The sequence below is a fragment of the Bos grunniens genome, chromosome 16, assembly GCF_055505025.1.
Source record: "Bos grunniens cultivar Pamir isolate PY7600 chromosome 16, Bosgru_T2T1.0, whole genome shotgun sequence".
NCBI classification, from domain to species: Eukaryota; Metazoa; Chordata; class Mammalia; order Artiodactyla; family Bovidae; genus Bos; species Bos grunniens.
Genome location: NC_141180.1, coordinates 43862795 through 43884027, shown reverse-complemented (window position 1 = coordinate 43884027; position 21233 = coordinate 43862795). Strand labels below are relative to the sequence as shown.

General features: G+C 38.5%; 1 protein-coding gene across 1 annotated transcript in view; it reads right to left on the bottom strand.

Annotated features, from left to right (window-relative positions):
• The window catches only part of F5 (coagulation factor V), an 81333-nt gene that overhangs the window by 35867 nt on the left and 24233 nt on the right, over positions 1 to 21233 (bottom strand). The window contains exons 4-9 of the mRNA XM_086344782.1: positions 13570 to 13782; positions 12225 to 12368; positions 9434 to 9655; positions 8016 to 8181; positions 3271 to 3448; positions 1216 to 1315 (exon numbers count right to left, since the gene is read on the bottom strand). Of these exons, the coding sequence (XP_086200908.1) occupies positions 1216 to 1315; positions 3271 to 3448; positions 8016 to 8181; positions 9434 to 9655; positions 12225 to 12368; positions 13570 to 13782 (1023 nt within the window). The remainder of the gene's footprint in view (positions 1 to 1215; positions 1316 to 3270; positions 3449 to 8015; positions 8182 to 9433; positions 9656 to 12224; positions 12369 to 13569; positions 13783 to 21233) is intronic.

Here is a 21233-nt window from a genome sequence, read left to right as displayed (position 1 = left end):
TGGGATCTCCTTGCAGTCCAAGGGACTCTCAAGAGTCTTCTCCAACACCACAGTTCAAAAGCATCAATTCTTCGGCGCTCAGCTTTCTTTATAGTCCAACTCTCATATCCATATATGACCACTGGAAAAACCATAGCCTTGACTAGATGAACCTTTGTGGACAAGGTAACATCTCTGCTTTTGAATATGCTATCTAGGTTGGTCATAACTTTCCTTCCAAGGAGTAAGCGTCTTTTAAATTCATGGCTGCAATCATCAGCTGCAGTGATTTTGGAGCCCTAAAAAATAAAGTCTGACACTCTTTGCACTGTTTCCCCACCTATTTCCCATGAAGTGATGGGACCAGATGCCATGATCTTAGTTTTCTGAATGTTGAGCTTTAAGCTAACTTTTTCACTCTCCTCTTTCACTTTCATCAAGAGGCTTTTTAGTTCCTCTTCATTTTCTGCCATAAGGATGGTGTGATTTGCATATCTGAGGTTATTGATACTTCTCCCGGCAATCTTGATTCCAGCTTGTGCTTCTTCCAGCCCAGTACTCTGCATATAAGTCAAATAAGCAGGGTGACAATATACAGCCTTGATGTACTCCTTTTCCTATTTGGAACCAGTCTGTTGTTCCATGTCCAGTTCTAACTGTTGCTTCCTGACCTGCATATAGGTTTCTCAAGAGGCAGGTCAGGTGGTCTGGTATTCCCATCTCTTTCAGAATTTTCCACATTTTATTCTGGATAGCTTGTAGCTATTAGATATTGGTCCACTTGAGGCCTCTTATTACACTAACAAAGGACACCATACTTTGTAGTCATCAGAATAAACAAACTCCCTGAAGTAAGCAGTGTTTGGTTGTGATTCTGAGGATACCCCTACATGTATATTGGGGGCTTCCCAGGCGGCACTAGGGGTAAAGAACCTGCCTGTCAATGCAGGAGACACAGGAGACGCGGGTTCCATCCCTGGGTCGGGAAGATCACCTGGAGGAGGGCATGACAACCCACTCTAGTATTTTTGCCTGGAGAATCCCATGGACAGAGGGGCCTGGAAGGCTATAGTCATTAGGGTCACAAAGAGTCAGACACTGAAGCAACTTAGCACACACACTACATGTATACCATCTGACGGTACAAGTTATACTAACAGGCAAGAAGGACAGTGGGACAATATGACAGTCTCTCAGAGGTCAGTATTTCATTCAGTAGACGTGAAAGATTCAAACCTGAGGTTGAGGAAGAGTTTACTTCACCGTCATAAGGAGAGAATGTCACACCGTGAGGGTAAATGCTGTAGGAGCGGCTGGCCATATTTTTGAACACGATCTACAAAATTAATTCAAATCCATTATTTCAGGATTTAAGGTCAATCATGAGAATAGACAATGCTAGCTTTGCGTATTTACTTGTTGCATGGTGCGTATGTGTGTTTGTGTCTTTATGTGAATGCAAACTAATAACTGTGTATGTGAGGGGCAACCTCTTCCCATCACCCGACAGATGCATTTGAGAGAGTTCCACTTACATAGTAAGGTGGAAAATGGAAAGAGAAGTTTGATTTTAGAAGTGACGTTTTCCTCACAGTACATCACCCTCTCCAAGTTGAGCCCCATCTCCCTTTCTCTCTCCTTTTGGCTTGGACCACATCTGCCTTTGAATCTGCTCCTTCCCTTCTCCAGTCTGCCAGATCTCCCAAACCCTTGTCCTTGATGCCATCTTCTTATTTTTTTTTTAATATTTATTCATTATTTACATGGCTGCACCAGGTCTTAGATGGGGCCTGTAGGATCTTCAATCTTCTAGGCATATAGTCTTATAACTGCAGCATTCAAACTCTTCGTTGTGGCACATGGACTCTAGTTCCCTGACCAGGGATTGAACCCGGGTCCCCTGCACTGGAAGTGCAGAGTCGTAGCTACTGGACTACCAGGGAAGTCCCTCACAAAACATCTTCTTGACAGGGCATAGCAAATAGCCAGATCTTGAATTTCCAATGAGGCATCTTTATACTTTCTAAGAGCACCTAAAAGGGATCAGAAATGAGGGAAGGAAGAGAGAAACAGGAGAAAGGTGGTTTTCTGCCCTTTGGTTATTTATTTTTTAATGAACAGAATTGGCTTTGTCTGCAAGATATCCTCTTAGTTCATTTCCATGAAGAGATGAAGGAAGCAGCTTCATCACACAGGAGTCCTAATTAGCCTCCTTAATCTAAAAAAACAACATTAATCTTATCTTCTACTTGGTTGCTTGCTAAAGCATTCGGGTCATCTTTAATCTGCAGATTATGTTCATCCTAGAATCTAGCCAAGGATTGCAACTTTTAATTCTCTGATGTCTAGTTCTTACCAAAAGATAAGGTGATGACATGATACAACATGTAAAGAAACCAGCCTGAGGAACACTCAGTGTTCCTGACACATATCAAAATTTACTTTCATCAGAGACCAGTCATCAGAGAACTACATGCTTAGACCACATTGATGAATTGTTTTCATTCAATTTGGTTATGCTCTCAGCTATAATGAGAAACATTTTAAAAATCTATGCAACTTTTAGGAAGTGGAAGAAGATGGCCAAGGAGTAAGCAGGGAGATCACCTGCCCCCCTGACAAATACATCAAAAACTCATGAAAATATGGAACAACTCATACAGAGTAACCTCTAAATGATAGCAGAAGACCCCGAGGCCTCCAAAAAGAAATCAAACCAATATTGTAAAGAATCATCAATCAATTAAAAATAAATATAATTAAATAAAAAGCCATGCAGCTTTTACATTTATCATACCAGTTGTAGATAGGTCAAGGATTGCATCTACCACATCACACAGCACGCTCTTTTTAAGCATCCATAGGCTAACTTTCTCTAAGTCTCAATAACAGGGGAAATTGTACTTCTTTTATGACTATTGTGAATCTTGCCTGACCTATTTACCTGTTTATTTTGGCTGCTAGAAAGCCTAGGACAAAATTTGCAGACATTATAGGAGCATACGGTATGTGTTTCATCATACTTATCCTTGGCTTTATTTTCTTTGTCCCCACATTATCCTTCACCCCAGTTACATCGGCTCCTTGGTTTATTCCTTTATAATCTGATCAACTATTTTAGATGATTTGTATTATGAGATAGGCTATAATAAACGCAAATACGAAAAAGATTTAAAACCACATTTGAATTCAAAATTACATGGACACGTTAAAAAAAAATAAATAACCAGTACTTATCATCTGTTTTTCACTATTCAAGTTCTTCCATGATTCTGTATTTCTGTTACTTACTTTCAGTGTGTCTCTGACCTGGGCTCTGATAATAGGGCCCAAGATCCCATCTCCTTCACTACTGGGATCCTCCAGGCGTTTGGTGAAGGAGTCATCTTGGTACTGTTTGTAGACAACCTTCTTATAATGTTTTCCAATTCGGTTTGAGAAATTATCCAAATGTAGAGATCTGTATTTTCTTAAAGTGAAATAAAGTTTAAAAGATTAAATATTTTTCTCAAGTAGAGAACTCAATAGGATGGGAGTCTATGTTTAGAAGTTCTGTTCTTGAATTAGATAAAATGCTAGTTTTCTTGGGGGGGCAGGGAGGAAAACCTTAATGTGATTTGCAAAGTCCTGATATCTTCTCTCTAGTTGGAAAACTGGAAACCTCTGATCTGTCTCCTCCACCACTGATGAAGTCATAATCTTGGTTAGAAGCAGCTACTTACATCTTCCTATCTCTCCGGTTTCTAGAGTAGCTATCTCTGAAAGGTCTACCTGGATGAAAGGATAAGATACACTATGAATTGTTCTTAAGTATCACTTAATTTATAGTATCCTGTTGGCTTTCCTAAGGGCTCCCATGATGGCTAAGAATTTCAGTGGTAAAGAATCTGCCTGCCAATGAAGGGGGTGTGGATTTGATGCCTGGGTTGGGAAGATCCCCTGGAGAGAAATGGCAACCCACTCCAGTATTCTTGTCTGGAAAATTCCACGGTCAGAGAAGCCTGATGGACTACAGTCCATAGGGTTGCAAAAGAGTCAGACACAACTTAGTGACTAAAACAACAAGCAATTGGCTTTCCAGGTATTTCTCCATCTCTAAAAGAACACATTCCCACTCTGGGAAGTCTCTACTGTCTTTATTAAACATAGTTCTGTACTGTTGGGCTATCCCTTCTACTATCCACCCAGTCCTGGTGCCAACTGAAAACCAACTGCCTTCACCTGTCTTCTGTAGCTACTGCAATAAATGATTTAGGGGAGATAACATGAACTACTTTCCCCCTTGGTCCTTTTTATTGCCTTTGTTTGTAAAAGCAGAGTTCCATAATAGAGTTTATGCATTTTATGGATTTATTATATACAATAAAAAGCACTGATTGCTGCTACAGAGCAATCTGGATTTTTTTTTTCTTAACCCCACTTCCCTAACTCTTCCTGCCTTTCCTAAATACTCATTTGTATTCAGTTCAAGTAGATAATTCCAGAGCATCTTTATGCAAATATGACTTGCAGATATAACTATTCTTTTCCTCTCATGCCTCTAACAAAAAGCAGCTATTTGCATATTCTGTACCATACCTTGAATTTTTTGTTGCATTTTCTGACTTTATTGAAATATAACTGAGAAATGTATGTATCTGAGATTTACAACATAATGATTTGTATATGAGTACATGAGATTACCGCAATCAAGCTAATAACCACTCTGTCACCTCACCTAGTTGCTTATTTTTTTAATTTTGATAACGCTTAAGATCTACTGTCTTAACAAATTTCAAGAATATAATACAATGTTCTTAGCTATGGTGTTACTAACTTTAGTTAATATACTATGCTCTATATTAGGTCTCCAGATCTCATTCATTTTAAAACTGAAAACTGGTATACTTTGATCAACTTCTCCCATTCCCCCTACCCTCTCAGCCCCTGGCAACCACCACTATACTCTCTGCTTCTATGAGTTCAACTTTAGATTCCGCATACGTCATTCTGTGTCTGGAATGTTTCACTTAGCCTAATGTCCTGCAGGTTCATCCATATTATTGCACATGGCAGGATTTCCTTCTTTTTTAAGGCTGAATACTATGCAATTATTACACGTATAATTGTAACATACATACACATATATATCTCCACTGATAGGCACTTAGGTTGTTTCCACGTTTAAGCTATCATGATTAGCACTTGCAGTGGACATGGGAGTATAGGCATCTCTTTGGTAGGATATACTACATTTCCTTTGGATATATACCCAGAAGTGAGATTGCAGAATCATACAGTAATTCTATTTTTAATTTTTTGAGGAAGTTCCTTACTATTTTCCACAAGTAAAAGTGTTAGTCACTCAGTTGTGTCTGACTCTTTACAACCCCATGGACTTTCAGGTTCTTCTGTCCATGGGGATTCTCCAGGCAAGAATACTGGAGTGGGTTGCCATTCCCTTCTCCAGGGGGTCTTCTTGACCCAGGGATTGAACCTACGTCTCCTGCATTGCAGGCAGTTTCTTTACCGTCTGGGCCACCAGGGAAGCCTGTTTTCCATAAAGGCTGCACCAATTTATATTTTCATCAGCAGTGTACAAGGACTCCCTTTTCTCTGTGCCCTCGTCAACACTTGTTACCTCTTTTGCGTGCTAGTCATCCTCACAGGTGTGAGGTGATATCTCATCAAGGATATGATTTTTCCTTGATGATTAGTGATGCTGGACACCTTTTCATATACCTATTGGCCATTTGTATGTTTTCTGTAGGGAAAATGTCAGTTTAAGTCCTGTGCCCATTTTTTAATCAGGCTGTTTTCATTTGTTTATTTTGCCATTGAATTACATGAGTTCCTTTTATAGTGTGGAAAAACCTGAATAAACTTTTTGGCCAACCCAGTATTTTGGCTATTAACCTGTTATCAGATACATGGTTTGCTGATATTTTCTCCCATTCTGTAGGTTACCTTTTCATTTTGTTGTTTGTTTTGCAGAAGTTTTTCAGTTTGATGTAGCTCTGCTTGTTTATTTTTGCTTTTGTTACCCTATGCTTTTGGTGTCATAGTCAAAAAAATCATTGCTGAGACCAATGTGAAAGAGCTTCTTTGTTTTGTTTTCTTCCAGGAGTTTTATGGTTTCAGATATTACATTTAAGTTTTTAATTTATTTTTACTTAGCTTTTGTATATGTTGTATGTAATAAGCTAAGGGTATAATTTTATTCTTTTGCATGTGGATATCCAGTTTTCCCACCATTATTTATTGAAGAGACTATCCTTTCCCCATTGTGTATGCTTAGTGACCTTGTCAAAGATTAATTGACTATACATGCATATATTTATTCTGAGTCCTTGCTTCTGTTCATTTGGTCTATGTGTCTGTTTTTATGACATTATTATGCTGTTTGATAACTATAGCTTTGTGATATAGTTTGAAATCAGGAGGTGTGATCATAGTTTATGATAATGTCAATGTGGTATTGAATTCAGCTTACTAATATTTTGATAACTTGGCATTTATGTTCATCAAGGATATTGGCCTGTAATTTTTTTCTTATAATGTCCTTATCTAGCTTTGGTATAAGAGTAATGCTGCCCTTGTAAAATAAGTTTGGAAGTGTTCCCTACTCTTTAATATTTGGGAAGAGTTTGAGGATTCATGTATGATATACTTGTGAAGCCATCTGGTTCTGGGCTTCTTTTATTTCAAGGTTTTTGATTACTGATTCGATCTTCTTACTTGTTGATCTGTTCAGGTTTTCTGTTTCTTTTTGATTCAGTCTTGGTGGAGTGCATATTTCTAGGACCGTTTTCCCTTTCTGCTACTTATCCAATTTATTGGTATATATTGTTTGTAGTAGTCTCTTGTGTTCCTTTGTATTTTTGTGGTATCCCCTTGGTGGGGGATACAAGTAGGGGAATCTGCTGTTCTACTATCTTGTTCCCTCGACTTATTAATTAAAAAATATCTCTTGGAGAACTTTTGTATTAGTAGAGAGAGAATGTTTGCCTCCTTTTTAAAACAGACGCCTAGTATTGTGTGAATATACTCATACATTCCTATTGAGGGACATTATAGGCTGTTTCAGGGCTTCCCTGGTATCTCAGATGGTAAAGAATCTGCCTGCAATGCAAGAGACCCAGGTTCAATCCCTGGGTCTGGAAGATTCCCTGGAGGAGGAAATGGAAACCCACTCCAGTATTCTTGCCTGGGAAATCCCATGGAAGGAGGATCTTGGTGGGCTACAGTCCATGGGGTCACAAAGAGTCAGACACGACTGAGCAACTTTCACTTGCATAGGTTGTTTCCAAGCCTTTGCTACTACTAACAATGCAGCTGTGAACATCCAGTACATACTTCATTTCACCTGTAAGCAAATATATGAATCTATATAGTAAATTCCCAGAGTGGGATTGCTGGGTCAAAAGATATATGCATTTGTAATTTTAATACATGCTGCCAAATTATCTTCTAGAATGGTTTTCCAGTTCACTCTTTCACCAGTAATACATGATAGAGCTTGTTTCCTACAGTCTTGCTACTAGATTATATCATCTGAACTTGTGAGTCTGATAATAGGTGAAAAATAGTATTCCACAGAAGTTTGTTAATAATTTGCATATCTCTCTTGAGTGAGCTTGAGTGTTTTTCAAGTGTTTAAGAGCTATTTGAATTTCTAATTTTCTTAATCCAGCTCTCCCATTTCCTAATCTCTAAAATAAATAAGAGCTGTTTCTAATTGTGGAGTTAAAGCTCTTAGAAAGGTTTACCACACTGCTTGGCAATAGGAAGCATTCAACAAGTGGTAGCTGCTATTATTGTTGTTGTTGTTCCTATGACTATAGTTATTATCATGCTGAGTTCTCTTGGTGAGTATGGAGTAATTTCAGATTGACTTGAAAATGAAATCCAATACACGTATTTCCTTGAAAGCTGTCAACTCATGACATTTCACCCTATGGATCTAGGACTCTATGGATCTAGGACTCTATGAATCTAGGACCCTATAGACCATGTCATGAACATTTGCACAGTAGTAAGAACCCCTCCAAACTCACTTGTCCATGTTTGCTGGTATTATAGGTGCATAGTCCCAAATGACTTCCTCTGCAGCAATGAAGTATTCCCATCTCTTAATGTGCCGCCTCTGGTCTCGAGTTAGTTTCTTAGGATTTCTGGTTTTCTTTGCACAGTTTTTAATGTCTATGTAAGCCTGCATCCCAGCTGAGTTAGAACGTAAGGGAAATGGAAGAATTTGAGAGAAGACATTAAGGCTGATAGAAATGCAAATCTTTTAAATAAATTTGTGGAAGTTTTCAGTAATAACAGTGAATATAGTACTTAGAAAACTTTTGAATATTTTGGTTTGAAACTATTTTAGTACAGTGAGGAAGGCAAGAATAAAAAGCAAAGGAAAGAGAGAGGATGGGTTAGGGGGAAAAAATTGGAAAGGTTTTCTTTGTACTTCTCAAGGGAGAAAAATTTTGTGTAATTTCCAGACTCTTAAAACTTTATGACTTAGATCTTGTCAATTTCTCATTTTTCCTATCATCTGTTTGTAAAATTAAGATAATATTAATACTAATATATACTGTATGAAATTGTAAAAAGACAAAAGTACTTAAACTCAGTAATGTTAGTTTTATTATTTCATTGTTATTTGGGACTCTATCTTCTAGGAATATTGTGACAATTCATTACTTCAAATATAATTTTGACCACTCAGTTTGAACAAAAACTGAAATGATCCCAGAAGTGTCTCTTTTTTGTATGTCTTGCTTTTATACACATTATTTTGGTAACACAATGATTTCCTATAGTGATATTTACTATTATGTACAGAAACCTTTCTCCTAACAGTTTTAAAGCAACAATGTGCAATAGAGCATTATTTTGTTTACCTGACAGCATATAACAACCTAAGTTGATTTTTTTTCCCACCAGAATTCACTGATGTCCTTTAAAATCCTCAGCTGGTTAGATTCTGTTTTTTCAGTCAATACACATCCACTGAGTTCCTCTGTGGGCAAGGCTTTGTGCTCGTCTTGTTATGAAAGACAATCTTTTCATGTTAAAACTTTTTCACTGTCTATAACTTGGTCTTTCTATAAATTTACAGAAGTTTGACTGGCTCCAACATCTACTTCTTTTCCTTTAGCTGCATATTGAATACCCCAAGAAAGAATATCTGCAGATATGTTTTTGTTTCCTTCCTCTTTTCTCCTTTCAAGGAAGTAGAGATCTTGTTGGCTTTTGCATCATTTTTAAAAATATTTGTCAATTTTTCTACTTCCTCCATCCCCAACTAACAAGTTATAAGTCTAAGAGCAAAGTATCTAAATTTTGTTTTTGAGGACCAAGAAATGTTATGTCTGGAGCGTGGGCAGCTTGTAAGGAGAATGAGAGAGTTAGTGCCTAGGTAGGAAGAAAGAAGGATCCTACATTCATAAGCAAGACTTGTGGAGGAATTTCTTGCCTTGAAAATGTCTGGGGATGAGAGAAGCTATGGTCCACCTTCCCTCAGGGCTCACGGTCATGTTTGCGGTTGTGGACGTGGCGCTGACGAGAGTGATGGCTGAGATCTTATGATGGTTCTGCTCCAGGACCTGACCATTGAAATGGATGGAGAACAGTTCTGGCCCAGAGCTCATTCCAATCAGATGCCAACTGATGTGGTCGTGGGCACAGACTGTTATATCTGAGGGAGAGATGGGGGCCAACACAGGTCATCAGCAGTCTGTGATAAAAGAATTCACTCACCAGATACATTTTGAGCACCTGCTTTGCATCAGGCCTTATGCAAGATTCTGGGGGTATAAACACTCCCACTATGGTACCTTCCCTAGAAAAGCAGACATCTGAGTCATGAGCAAACAAGTAGTCACAACTCATTGCAATAAGTGGTACTAAGAGCCCAGAGATGGGGGATGTTAGCTCAGAAACACAGGGACTGCTAAGATCCAAAGAGAGAGGCAAGTAGGTGACCAACACTTCTGGTTTACCAAGAACAGAGGGGTCCCAGAATACAGAACTTTCAATTTTAGAATTGAGAAAGCCCTGGGCAAGCCTGAGTAGTTGGTCACTCTACAACCAACCTGGGCTCAGCTGGAGTTGCCAGAGCCTCCAATAGGGCTGAGTTTAAGGGCCAAACCTCCAATAGGGCTGAGTTTTGGGGTCAAGTTTAAGTGAAGATACTTTAAGGAGTTTATACTGTTTCTTTGGTCTTCCAAGGTGGTGCTAGTAGTGGTAAAGAACCCGCCTGACAATGCAGGAGATGTAAGGGATGGAGGTTTGATCCTTGGGTTGGGAAGATCCTCTGGAGCAGGGCACTTGCCTGGAAAATCCCATGGACAGAGGAGCCTGGTGGGCTACAGTCCATGGGGTCATAAAGAGTCAGACATGACTGAAGTGGTTTAGCATGCATGCACTGTTTCTTTACCCACTGATTGATTATTTTAATGACAAGGCAATGAGTTACTCTGTGTGTTATAGGACCTCCTTAATATGCAGCGGGTAAGTCCTCATTATACTGGGTCACTGGGAGCGTTTCATGGATGGAGTAATGAGAACTGAGGACAAAAGCTGTTTGGCTCCTTCTTTGCTCCCACAATGACCGTGAAAATGCTAATCTGCTCTGCAGGAGATTCCAACCTTGGCTTCTATCCTTGGCTTGGGTTTTAAATGTCAGATCTATAATCACTTGATATTAGATTGTGGGGCCGTGATTCAGTCCCTCACACAAAGAGGGAATGAGGGCTTGTCTGTTTTAGACCATTGTAACAAGACCATTTCCTGGTATCATGGGTAAGAACAAGAAGCTGGAAGGTAGGAGGATTTGGTGGAAGAATTTATCTATCTCAAATCAATGCTCATATTGGTTTGAGCCTTATATACATCTGTGCTGGCATTTATCATAGTTTTTCAATTTATACTACTCCATAAGGCAGTTTAACAAGCATTAACTTTTCTGTTTCTACTAATGACATTTCCCTATGTCGCCCTTCTTAACCCCAACTACTCTTTTTCAACTATAAGTTCTTAAATTCTATGCCCACATAGAGTTATTAATTGCTATTTTTTTCATATGGGTTACTTTGGCTTCTTCTCTGCATTTGCACAGACAATTTACTCTGCCAGGACACATACAGTTTCTCTTTTGACCACTCCCCTTAAGGCCCATAGTACTAGATGCGCTATGTTATCTGTAAAAAAACATTCTTGAGTACCCTCTGCACCAGGATAGATGATTAACCCATTTTTGTAAGAAAGTACATTGAGACAGTTAACTGCCAAAAAAACACAATAAGGTAGAGAAGTGAGCAAGGTGTGAGGTCAGATGTGCTCAGTTAACTAAAGTTTTTAAACTCTGAATCAAAACCCAGAGTCATGTGAGTATAAAGCCCTGACTGGGAAGATGGAATCAAATGAAAGGGAACACAATTTAAAAGCAATATCCAGACCTCAACTCTTAACGAGTTTCATTTTTAGTAAGAGAAGCCATTTGTGATTTTCAGATACAGAAAATAGCTTCTGAGAAGCTTAGTGCTTTGAAGCATAGTTTGTTTAATAAAGTAATATGTTCACTTCTCCCATTTTTCCTCCACAGGATCTTTGATTCTAGGTCATTTCTATCAGAGAGAAGCAGAGGTGGTTTAGATGGGGGTCAATTTTTTTCTCTTAACAATAGTTATAATTTTGCTTTTTCACAAGAGTCGAAATGCAAATGAAGAGAAAAATATCCCACGTCATTGAATATTACTCATTCATCGTCTTTTGCAATGCTGGTAGCATTTTCATATACTGGATATTTCTCCTGGTCTCCTAGTCATCTTCACTGTAAATGTCTTCATTGCATTCTTCCTGCTGACCTTTCCTGCTAGGGATTGACCTTGAATTCTGTCCTCTAAGGCTTCCTCTCTGGAGGAAGGTATGGTCACTGTGCAGCAGGAACCACACAATTCACTGAAGACCAAGCTGATATCCTGGAGGTCTTCTTGGAAATGCAGGTGAAACCTGCTCAGAGCATGATATCTAGTAAGATCACATGATTCTCTTAGCTTCTAATTTGTCTGTTGTACTTGCTAGTTTTTTGTTGTTGTTTTTTGTTTTTATATAGGATGATAAAATCTTGAGAACTACTAAACTAGATTACATGACCTTTCAGATCAGAAGTTAAAAAAAAAATAGTATAGTCAACTTCCCTAGGGCCTTAGGGAAACAATGGGACCAATGCTTCAACTAGTTTTTCAACACAGCCTGTGTATTACCTGGCATCGTCCCATTCACATAGCCATTGACTGTGTACATTAAGGATGATGTCTGGTTCCAGCTTTTACTTTCATCAAACACAGCAAACATCAGTACATGTTGCTTCTCAAACATTTTCTGAGTTCCATCCTCGGTTAGGGTGCCTATGAAAAAAGACATAGTTTTAATAACATCCAAGTTAGAAGACTGGCTATTCCTAGATGGCAGTGTTTTAGATAAGCAGCCAATCACACCGATGTCTACTGTAAGACATTCTTATAAAAAATAGCATCTATCAAGTAATAATGATTGAATGTTTATTAAAATCCTGATACCACCTTTTCCCTCTGACATCTGATAGCCTTGAGGAATGGGACTTTAAAGGTAAATTTGATCTGACACATAGAGAAAACATTTGATGACTGTCAAGACTTTAGTAAAGTAGCCATTTCTTCCAGTGTCAATAAGTCAATATATAGGTCCCATAGCTCATCTGGTAAAAGCATCACACTCTAAGTTTAATAGAGCCATCTTGCTAGTATCTGTAATGAGAAATAGAGAATTGGTTGAGAGGGTCAAGATTAATCTATTCTCATGAGGGGAAAAAATGCAGCTGATAATAAAATGAAATAAGAGACTTTTATAAGTTGAAAATCTTTTTCAGTGTCATCACAGTATCTTCTGTATACCAGGCAATGAAAATATGTATTTGTGTAGTGAATAAATGAATTAGGAACGTTATGTAGGTTTCATATGTGTATTTGGATAGACAGGTGGTGAATCCATCATATGGCTTCCCACAGTGAAATTCGTTGTGGTTGTCTATTTTAATAAAAGATGGGATAAATTCTTTGGGGTAAAATAATCCAAGCTTACTCCTTAAGAAGCCCAGCCAATGAAATTTCTTATAAAGTCAATTGAGTGTGTTTGAAATCTACCACCCAAAGTGTTCAGCTTGTTTACAAGAAAGAAACTTAGAGTTTTGTGTATTTATAGACCAAATTACCAACCCAAACCTCAGGTATATTATTCAAAATTCTTTCCAAGGACTCTCAGCAGAGTATGTAGGCTGCTATATACTTTCAAAAAGACTTGGCCTTGAGGTAAATGTTACAGATCATATGGGCATGGCAGCAGAACATACTCTCAGACAAAGATTTACTTGGGAGAGACTCCCAGGACCAAGATGAAGGAAGGATTGAAGAAAGAGAAGATTCTACCCTTCAAACATCAGTGTCAAACAATGATCTGGTTTCTGCACCCTTCTCTTAATTTATGAAAAGATCGAAAGGTACTTTCAAACCTCATTTCATGACAGTGCTCCTTACTAGTCCAACATCTTTGTTGGCATTGAATTTTTTTTACCTTTCTTACAAATAAGCAGAGGTCCAATCAGTCCAGAGTTGAAGTCCTCCACCAGATTTACATAGGAGTAATAGATGTGTGTGAGGCATGGAGGGTCATCGTGGGTGGGCCCACTGTCCTCACTGATAATCCACTCATAGGTATATTCTTGGCCCGGAGCTACAGCATCATCCATCTTCTCCATGGGGAGTGTGTGGTCAGAGTAAGATGCACCTGGAGAAGTAAAAGCCATGAGAACATCTGAAGACTTTTTCACTACTCTTAAATCTGCAGGACCATAAGCTTTCAATGAAGATGTTTGTGCCTTTCTATAGTAAACCTTCATTATGTGGAAAGATTCACTTAGATCCACTTCTGTGTCTGTGTAATTATGAAAACTCTGAGTCTATGGTGATCTGAAGTGAATAAGAAATGTTACTATACATTATTTAAAGGTTAGCAAGTTAATTTTCCAGTGTGTCTAAATAATTATTGTTTAAATTTAATCAAAGAAGTAAGTAACCTTTGATCAGGAAATCATCAGAGAATATGAGGATGAGCTGTATCTTCTCTATGATACTTGACAAGACAGCCAATATTTTTAAAATCCTTAAATTTTTTATTGAAGTATAGTTGATTTATAATGCTATATTAGTTTCTTGTGAATAAAAAAAATGATTCTGTTACATATGTATATCTTTTTAAATATTATTTTCCATTATAGTTTATTAAGGATATTAAAAATAGTTATCTGTGCTATACAGTAGGACCTTGTTGTCATAATAATTTTATATATAGTAGTTTGTATCTGCTAACCCCAAACTCCTAATTGATTGTTCTCCCACTCCCTTTCCCCTTGGGTTACCATAAGCTTGTTTTATATGTCTGTGAGGCTGTTTCTATTTTGTAAAAATGTTCATTTGCATCATATTTTAGATTTTCACCTAAAAGTGATATCATATTTGTCTTTCTCTGTTTGACTTACTTCACTTAGTATGATAATCTCTAGGTTCATCCATGTTTCTACTGATGACCTTATTTCATTCTTTTTTATGGCTGAGTAGTATTCCATATGCTACTTACTGGAGATCAGTGGAGAAATAACTCCAGAAAGAACAAAGGGATGGAGCCAAAGCAAAAACAATACCCAGCTGTGGATGTGACTGGTGATAGAAGCAAGGTCCAATGCTGTAAACAGCAATATTGCATAGGAACCTGGAATTTTAGCTCCATGAATCAAGGGAAATTGGAAGTGGTCAAACAGGAGATGTCAAGAGTGAATGTTGACATTCTGTGAATCAGTGAACTAAAATGGACTGGAGTGGGTGCATTTAACTCAGATAACCATTGTATCTACTACTGTGGGCAGGAATCCCTTAGAAGAAATGGAGTAGCCATCATGATCAATAAGAGTCCAAAATGCAGTACTTGGATGCAATCTCAAAAATGACAGAATGATCTCTGTTCGTTTCCAAGGCAAACCATTCAATATCACAGTAATCCAAGTCTATGCCCCAACCAGTAACGCTGAAGAAGCTGAAGTTGAACGGTTCTATGAAGACCTACAAGACCTTTTAGAACTAACACCCAAAAGAGATGTCCTTTTCATTATAGGGGACTGGAATGCAAAAGTAGGAAGTTAAGAAACACCTGGGGTAACAGGCAAATTTGGCCTTGGAATACAGAATGAAGCAGGGCAAAGGCTAATAGAGTTTTGCCAAGAGAAGGCACTGGTCATAGCAAACACCCTCTTCCAACAACACAAGAGAAGACTCTACACATGGACATCACCAGATGGTCAACACCGATATCAGATTGATTATATTCTTTGCAGCCAAAGATGGAGAAGCTCTATACAGTCAGCAAAAACAAGACCAGGAGCTGACTGTGGCTCAGATCATGAACTCCTTATTGCCAAATTCAGACTGAAATTGAAGAAAGTAGGGAAAACCACTAGACCATTCAGGTATGACCTAAATCAAATCTCTTATGATTATACACTGAAAGTGAGAAATAGATTTAAGGAACTAGATCTGATAGACAGGGTGCCTGATGAACTAGGGACGGAGGTTTGTGACATTGTACAGGAGACAGGGATCAAGACCAGCCCCATGGAAAAGAAATGCAAAAAAACAAAATGGCTGTCTGGGGAGGCCTTACAAATAGCTGTGAAAATAAGAGAAGCAAAAAGCAAGGGGGAAAAGGAAAGATATAAGCATCTGAATGCAGAGTTCCAAAGGATAGCAAGCAGAGATAAGGCCTTCCTCAGCGATCAATGTAAAGAAATAGAGGAAAACAACAGAATGGGAAAGACTAGAGATCTCTTCAAGAAAATCAGAGATACCAAGGGAACATTTCATGCAAAGATGGGCTTGATAAAGGACAGATATGATATGGACCTAACAGAAGCAGTAGATATTAAGAAGAGGTGGCAAGAATACACAGAAGAACTGTACAAAAAAGATCTTCATGACCCAGATAATCATGATGGTGTGATCACTCACCTAGAAACAGACATTCTGGAATGTGAAGTCAAGTGGGCCTTAGAAAGCATCACTACGAACAAAGCTAGTGGAGGTGATGGAATTCCAGTTGAGCTATTTCAAATCTTCAAAGATGATGCTGTGAAAGTGCTGCAGTCAATATGCCAGCAAATTTGGAAAATTCAGCAGTGGCCACAGGACTGGAAAAGGTCAGTTTTCATTCCAATCCCAAAGAAAGGCAATGCCAAAGAATGCTCAAACTACCACACAATTGCACTCATCTCACACGCTAGTAAAGTAATGCTCAAAATTCTCCAAGCCAGGCTTCAGCAATATGTGAACCATGAACTTCCAAATGTTCAAGCTGGTTTTAGAAAAGGCAGAGGAACCAGAGATCAAATTGCCAACATCTGCTGGATCATAGAAAAAGCAAGAGAGTTCCAGAAAAACATCTATTTCTGCTTTATTGACTATGCCAAAGCCTTTGACTGTGTGGATCACAATAAACTGTGGAAAATTCTGAAAGAGACGGGAATACCAGACCACCTGACCTGCCTCTTGAGAAACCTTTATGCAGGTCAGGAAGCAACAGTTAGAACTGGACATGGAACAACAGACTGGTTCCAAATAGGAAAAGGAGTTCATCAAGGCTGTATATTGTCACCCTGCTTGTTTAACTTATATGCAGAGTACATCATGAGAAACGCTGGGCTGGAAGAAGCACAAACTGGAATCAAGATTGCTGTGATAAATATCAATAACCTCAGATATGCAGATGACACCACCCTTATGGCAGAAAGTGAAGAGGAACAAAAAAGCCTCTTAATGAAAGTGAAAGTGGAGAGTGAAAAAGTGGGCTTAAAGCTCAACATTCAGAAAACGAAGATCATGGCATCCAGTCCCATCAGTTCATGGGAAATAGATGGGGAAACAGTGGAAACAGTGTCAGACTTTATTTTGGGGGGCTCCAAAATCACTGCAGATGGTGACTGCAGCCATGAAATTAAAAGATGCTTACTCCTTGGAAGGAAAGTTATGACCAACCTAGACAGCATATTGAAAAGCAGAGACATTACTTTGCTAACAAAGGTCTGTCTAGTCAAGGCTATGGTTTTTCCAGTGGTCATGTATGGATATGAGAGTGGACTGTGAAGAAAGCTGAGTGCTGAAGAATTGATGCTTTTGAACTGTGTTGTTGGAGAAGACTCTTGAGAGTCCCTTGGACTGCAAGGAGATCCAACCAGTCCATTCTGAAGGAGATCAGCCCTGGGTATACTTTGGAAGGACTGATGCTAAAGGTGAAACTTCAATACTTTGGCCACCTCATGCGAAGAGTTGACTTATTGGAAAAGACTCAGATGCTGGGAGGGATTAGGGGCAGGAGGAGAAGGGGACGACAGAGGATTAGATGGCTGGATGGCATCACCAACTCAATGGACATGAGTTTGGGTGAACTCCGGGAGTTGGTGATGGACAGGGAGGCCAGGTGTGCTGTGATTCATGGGGTTGCTAATAGTCGGACATGACTTAGTGACTGAACTGAGCTGAACTGAGTATTCCATTGTATGTATGTATAGATAGATAGATGTACATATACCACATCTTTATCCACTCTGTCAGTGGACAGTTAGATTGCTTCCATGGCTTGGGTATTGCAAATAGTGCCTTATGAATATTAAGGTACATGTATCTTTTCAAATTAGAGTTTTATCTGGATGTATGTCCAAAATAGGATTGCTGTATCATATGGCAACTCTATTTTTAGTTTTCTGAGGAACCTTTGTTCTGTGTTTCATAGTGGCTGCACCAGTCTACACTTCCACCAACAGTGTAAGTGGGTTCCCTTTTCTCTAAACCCTCTCTAGCATTTGTTAGTTATAAACTTTTTGATAATGGCCACTTTGACCTGAGTGAGGTGATAGCTCATTGTAGTTTTGATTTGCATTTCTCTGATAATTAGTGATGTTGAGCACCTTTTCATGTACCTGTTGGCCACTTGTACATTTTCTTTGGGAAACTGTCTGTTTAGGTGTGCCCATTTTTTGACTTTTTTTTTTTTGTCATTGAGTTGTATGAGCTGTCTATACATTTTGGAGATTGCATATATTTTTGCAAATATTTTCTCCCAGTCCATAAGTAAGAATATTCAGTCACCTGTTAGCATGGGTTCTAAGTACATTCACATCTACTTATATACTGTTTCACTCTGTTTCATGTCTTCTTTCCGATTGATGCCACTCTGAGCCCTTTATCACATCTCTCCCATCTGATTATCGCAATTCTTTCCCCAGAGTCTCAGAGTCTAGCAGTCAAGTTGTTCTTGTGATTATGAAATGTATCTACCCTCTGAAGTTTACATGCTTTACTTCAGTCCTTTGTGTACCTAGAAGGCCCACCAGTAAGACCTTCATGTGTTCAGCTTTCCATACTGGTGGGAGATGGGGGAGGATATAGAAATGGTCTTCCTTTTTGAAGAAAGGAAACTGTGATGCTCAAGAGTAAAAGCAGAGCAGAGGGTTGCGTGGTGTTTTCAGCAACAAAAGGAAGATGTGGCTAGAGATGGAGCAAGTGAGGACAGGAAGGGCAGAGGTCGATGTTCGACAGCAAGAGGGAAGAGCAGTTTCTTCTGAGGAATTCCTCATTTAATTAGGTAAGAGTTTCACATCATCGACTGGTACCAGAATTTCTCTTTGGGATTCAGTTATCTTTGTTTAGTAAAACAGTCAATAAATTCCCTAAGGTGGAAGGTAAGACCATTAGAGTGTAAATATGAGTAGAAATTAAGGATCAGAGAAAAGGGCTAAAATGTTTAACATGATGGAGCAAAAGGCCAGTGGAAACTACTGTAACTGAAATGACTGGGAAAACAAATGGTTAATTTCTTTTCTTCCCCTCCCCCTTTCCTGTTCCTTTTCTTCTCCTCTTTATTCCTCCCCCCTTCTCTCTCTCCCTCACCCTTTCATCATCTTTACTGAGGTATAAATGACAAACAATGCAATTCACCAATTTTAAGTACAATATTTGCTAAATTTGGATAAATATGTACAGTTCTATAGCTACCATCACTATGGAGGTCCGGAACAATTCCATCACCCCAAGAAGTTTCCATGTACCATTTGTAGTCAATACCTTCCCCTACTCTCTGCACACAGGCAACTGCTGATTTGCTTTCTGTCTCTATGTTTTGCTTTCCTGTGTTCTCATGTAAATGGAATGATGCATCCATTTTGTTTGATTTAATTAGTTACTGTGATATACTTTCCATCCTTCACTTTTTATCTATCTTTGTTTTCAAAGTGGATTTCTTGAGTTCAGCATCAAGTTGGGTGTTGCTTTCAATTCAGTCTTAAAAGCTACCTCTTAGTTGTAGTGTTCTTCCCATTTGCTTTTAATATAATTATTGATATGCTTAGGTTTAAATCTACCATCCTGCTATTGTTTTCTATTTGTCCATCTGGCTTTTGTTCATTATTTTCTGTTCTTTCCTACTTTCTTTTGGATTAATTGAGTATTTTTAACATTTCCTTTTTACCTCCACTGTTGGCTTTTTAGCTTTACTTTATTCACAGTGCCCTTCAGTTCACAGCATACAACTTGTCATAGTCTACCTTCAAGTAATACTATAGCATTTTGCTTACATTACAAGAAACTTGCAATAGTATATTTCCATTTTTGTCCTCCCAGCCTTGTGCTGCTTGTCACCTCCATTTCACTTCTACATATATAATATACCCCATAATAAATTGTCATTATTCTTTGCTCAAATTTAGATAATCAATTATCAATTAAAAACAAGAAAAAATTTTCTCTATACTTATCCATTTCTGGAACTTTTATTCCTTCTTGTGGCTCCAAGAATCTCTCTGATATAACCTTTTTCTGACTAAAGCACTTCCTTTAACTTTTTTTTTCTCTGGTTTGCTAATGAGAAATTGTTTCTGCTTTCTTTGTCTAAAACAGTCTTTATTTTGCCTTCATTTAAAGGATACTTTTACTTGGTATAGAACACCAAGTGGACAGACCATCCCCATCAGCCCTTATCCAGTTCTTTAAAGATATCTCTGTCTTCCCTGGTGGCTCAGATGATAAAGAATCTGCCTACAATGTGGGAGACCCCAGTTGGATCCCTGGGTTAGGAAGATCCCCTGAAGAAGGAAATGGCAACCCATTCCAGTATCCTTGCCAGGAAAATTCCATGGACAGAGGAGTCTGGCAGGCTACAGTCCATGGGGTTGCAGAGTCAGGCATGACTGAGTGGCACACATACAACTATCTTCTGGCTTGCATTGTTTCTAATGATATGTGCTACCATTCTATTTTTGTCCATCCATGACATTTTCCCTCTATTTTGAACATTTTTTCTTCATCACTGGTTTTCATTTGATTATGATATGCCTTGTGCTTTTATTTATATTTCTTCTTGCTTTTGTCAACCTCCCTGAATTTGTAAGATTATGGTTTTCATCACAGATAGTCAACACTGAAATCAGATTGATTATATTCTTTGCAGCCAAAGATGGAGAAGCTCTATACAGTCAGCAAAAACAAGACCAGGAGCTGACTGTGGCTCAGACCATGAACTCCTTATTGCCAAATTCAAACTTAAATTGAAGAAAGTAGGGAAAACCACTAGACCATTCAGGTATGACCTAAATCAAATCTCTTATGATTATGCAGTGGAAGTGAGAAATAGATTTAAGGGCCTAGATCTGATAGATAGAGTGCCTGATGAGCTATGGAATGAGGTTCGTGACATTGTACATGAGACAGGGATCAAGACCATCCCCATGGAAAAGAAATGCAGAAAAGCAAAATGGCTGTCTGGGGAGGCCTTACAAATAGCTGTGAAAAGAAGAGAAGCGAAAAACAAAGGAGAAAAGGAAAGATATAAACATCTGAATGCAGAGTTCCAAGGAATAGCAAGAAGAGATAAAAAAAAGCCTTCTTCAGTGATCAATGCAAAGAAATAGAGGAAAACAACAGAATGGGAAAGACTAGAGATCTCTTCAAGAAAATCAGAGATACCAAGGGAACATTTCATGCAAAGATGGGCTTGATAAAGGACAGAAATGGTATGGACCTAACAGAAGCAGTAGATATTAAGAAGAGGTGGCAAGAATACACAGAAGAACTGTACAAAAAAGATCTTCATGACCCTGATAATCATGATGGTGTGATCACTCACCTAGAGCCAGACATCTT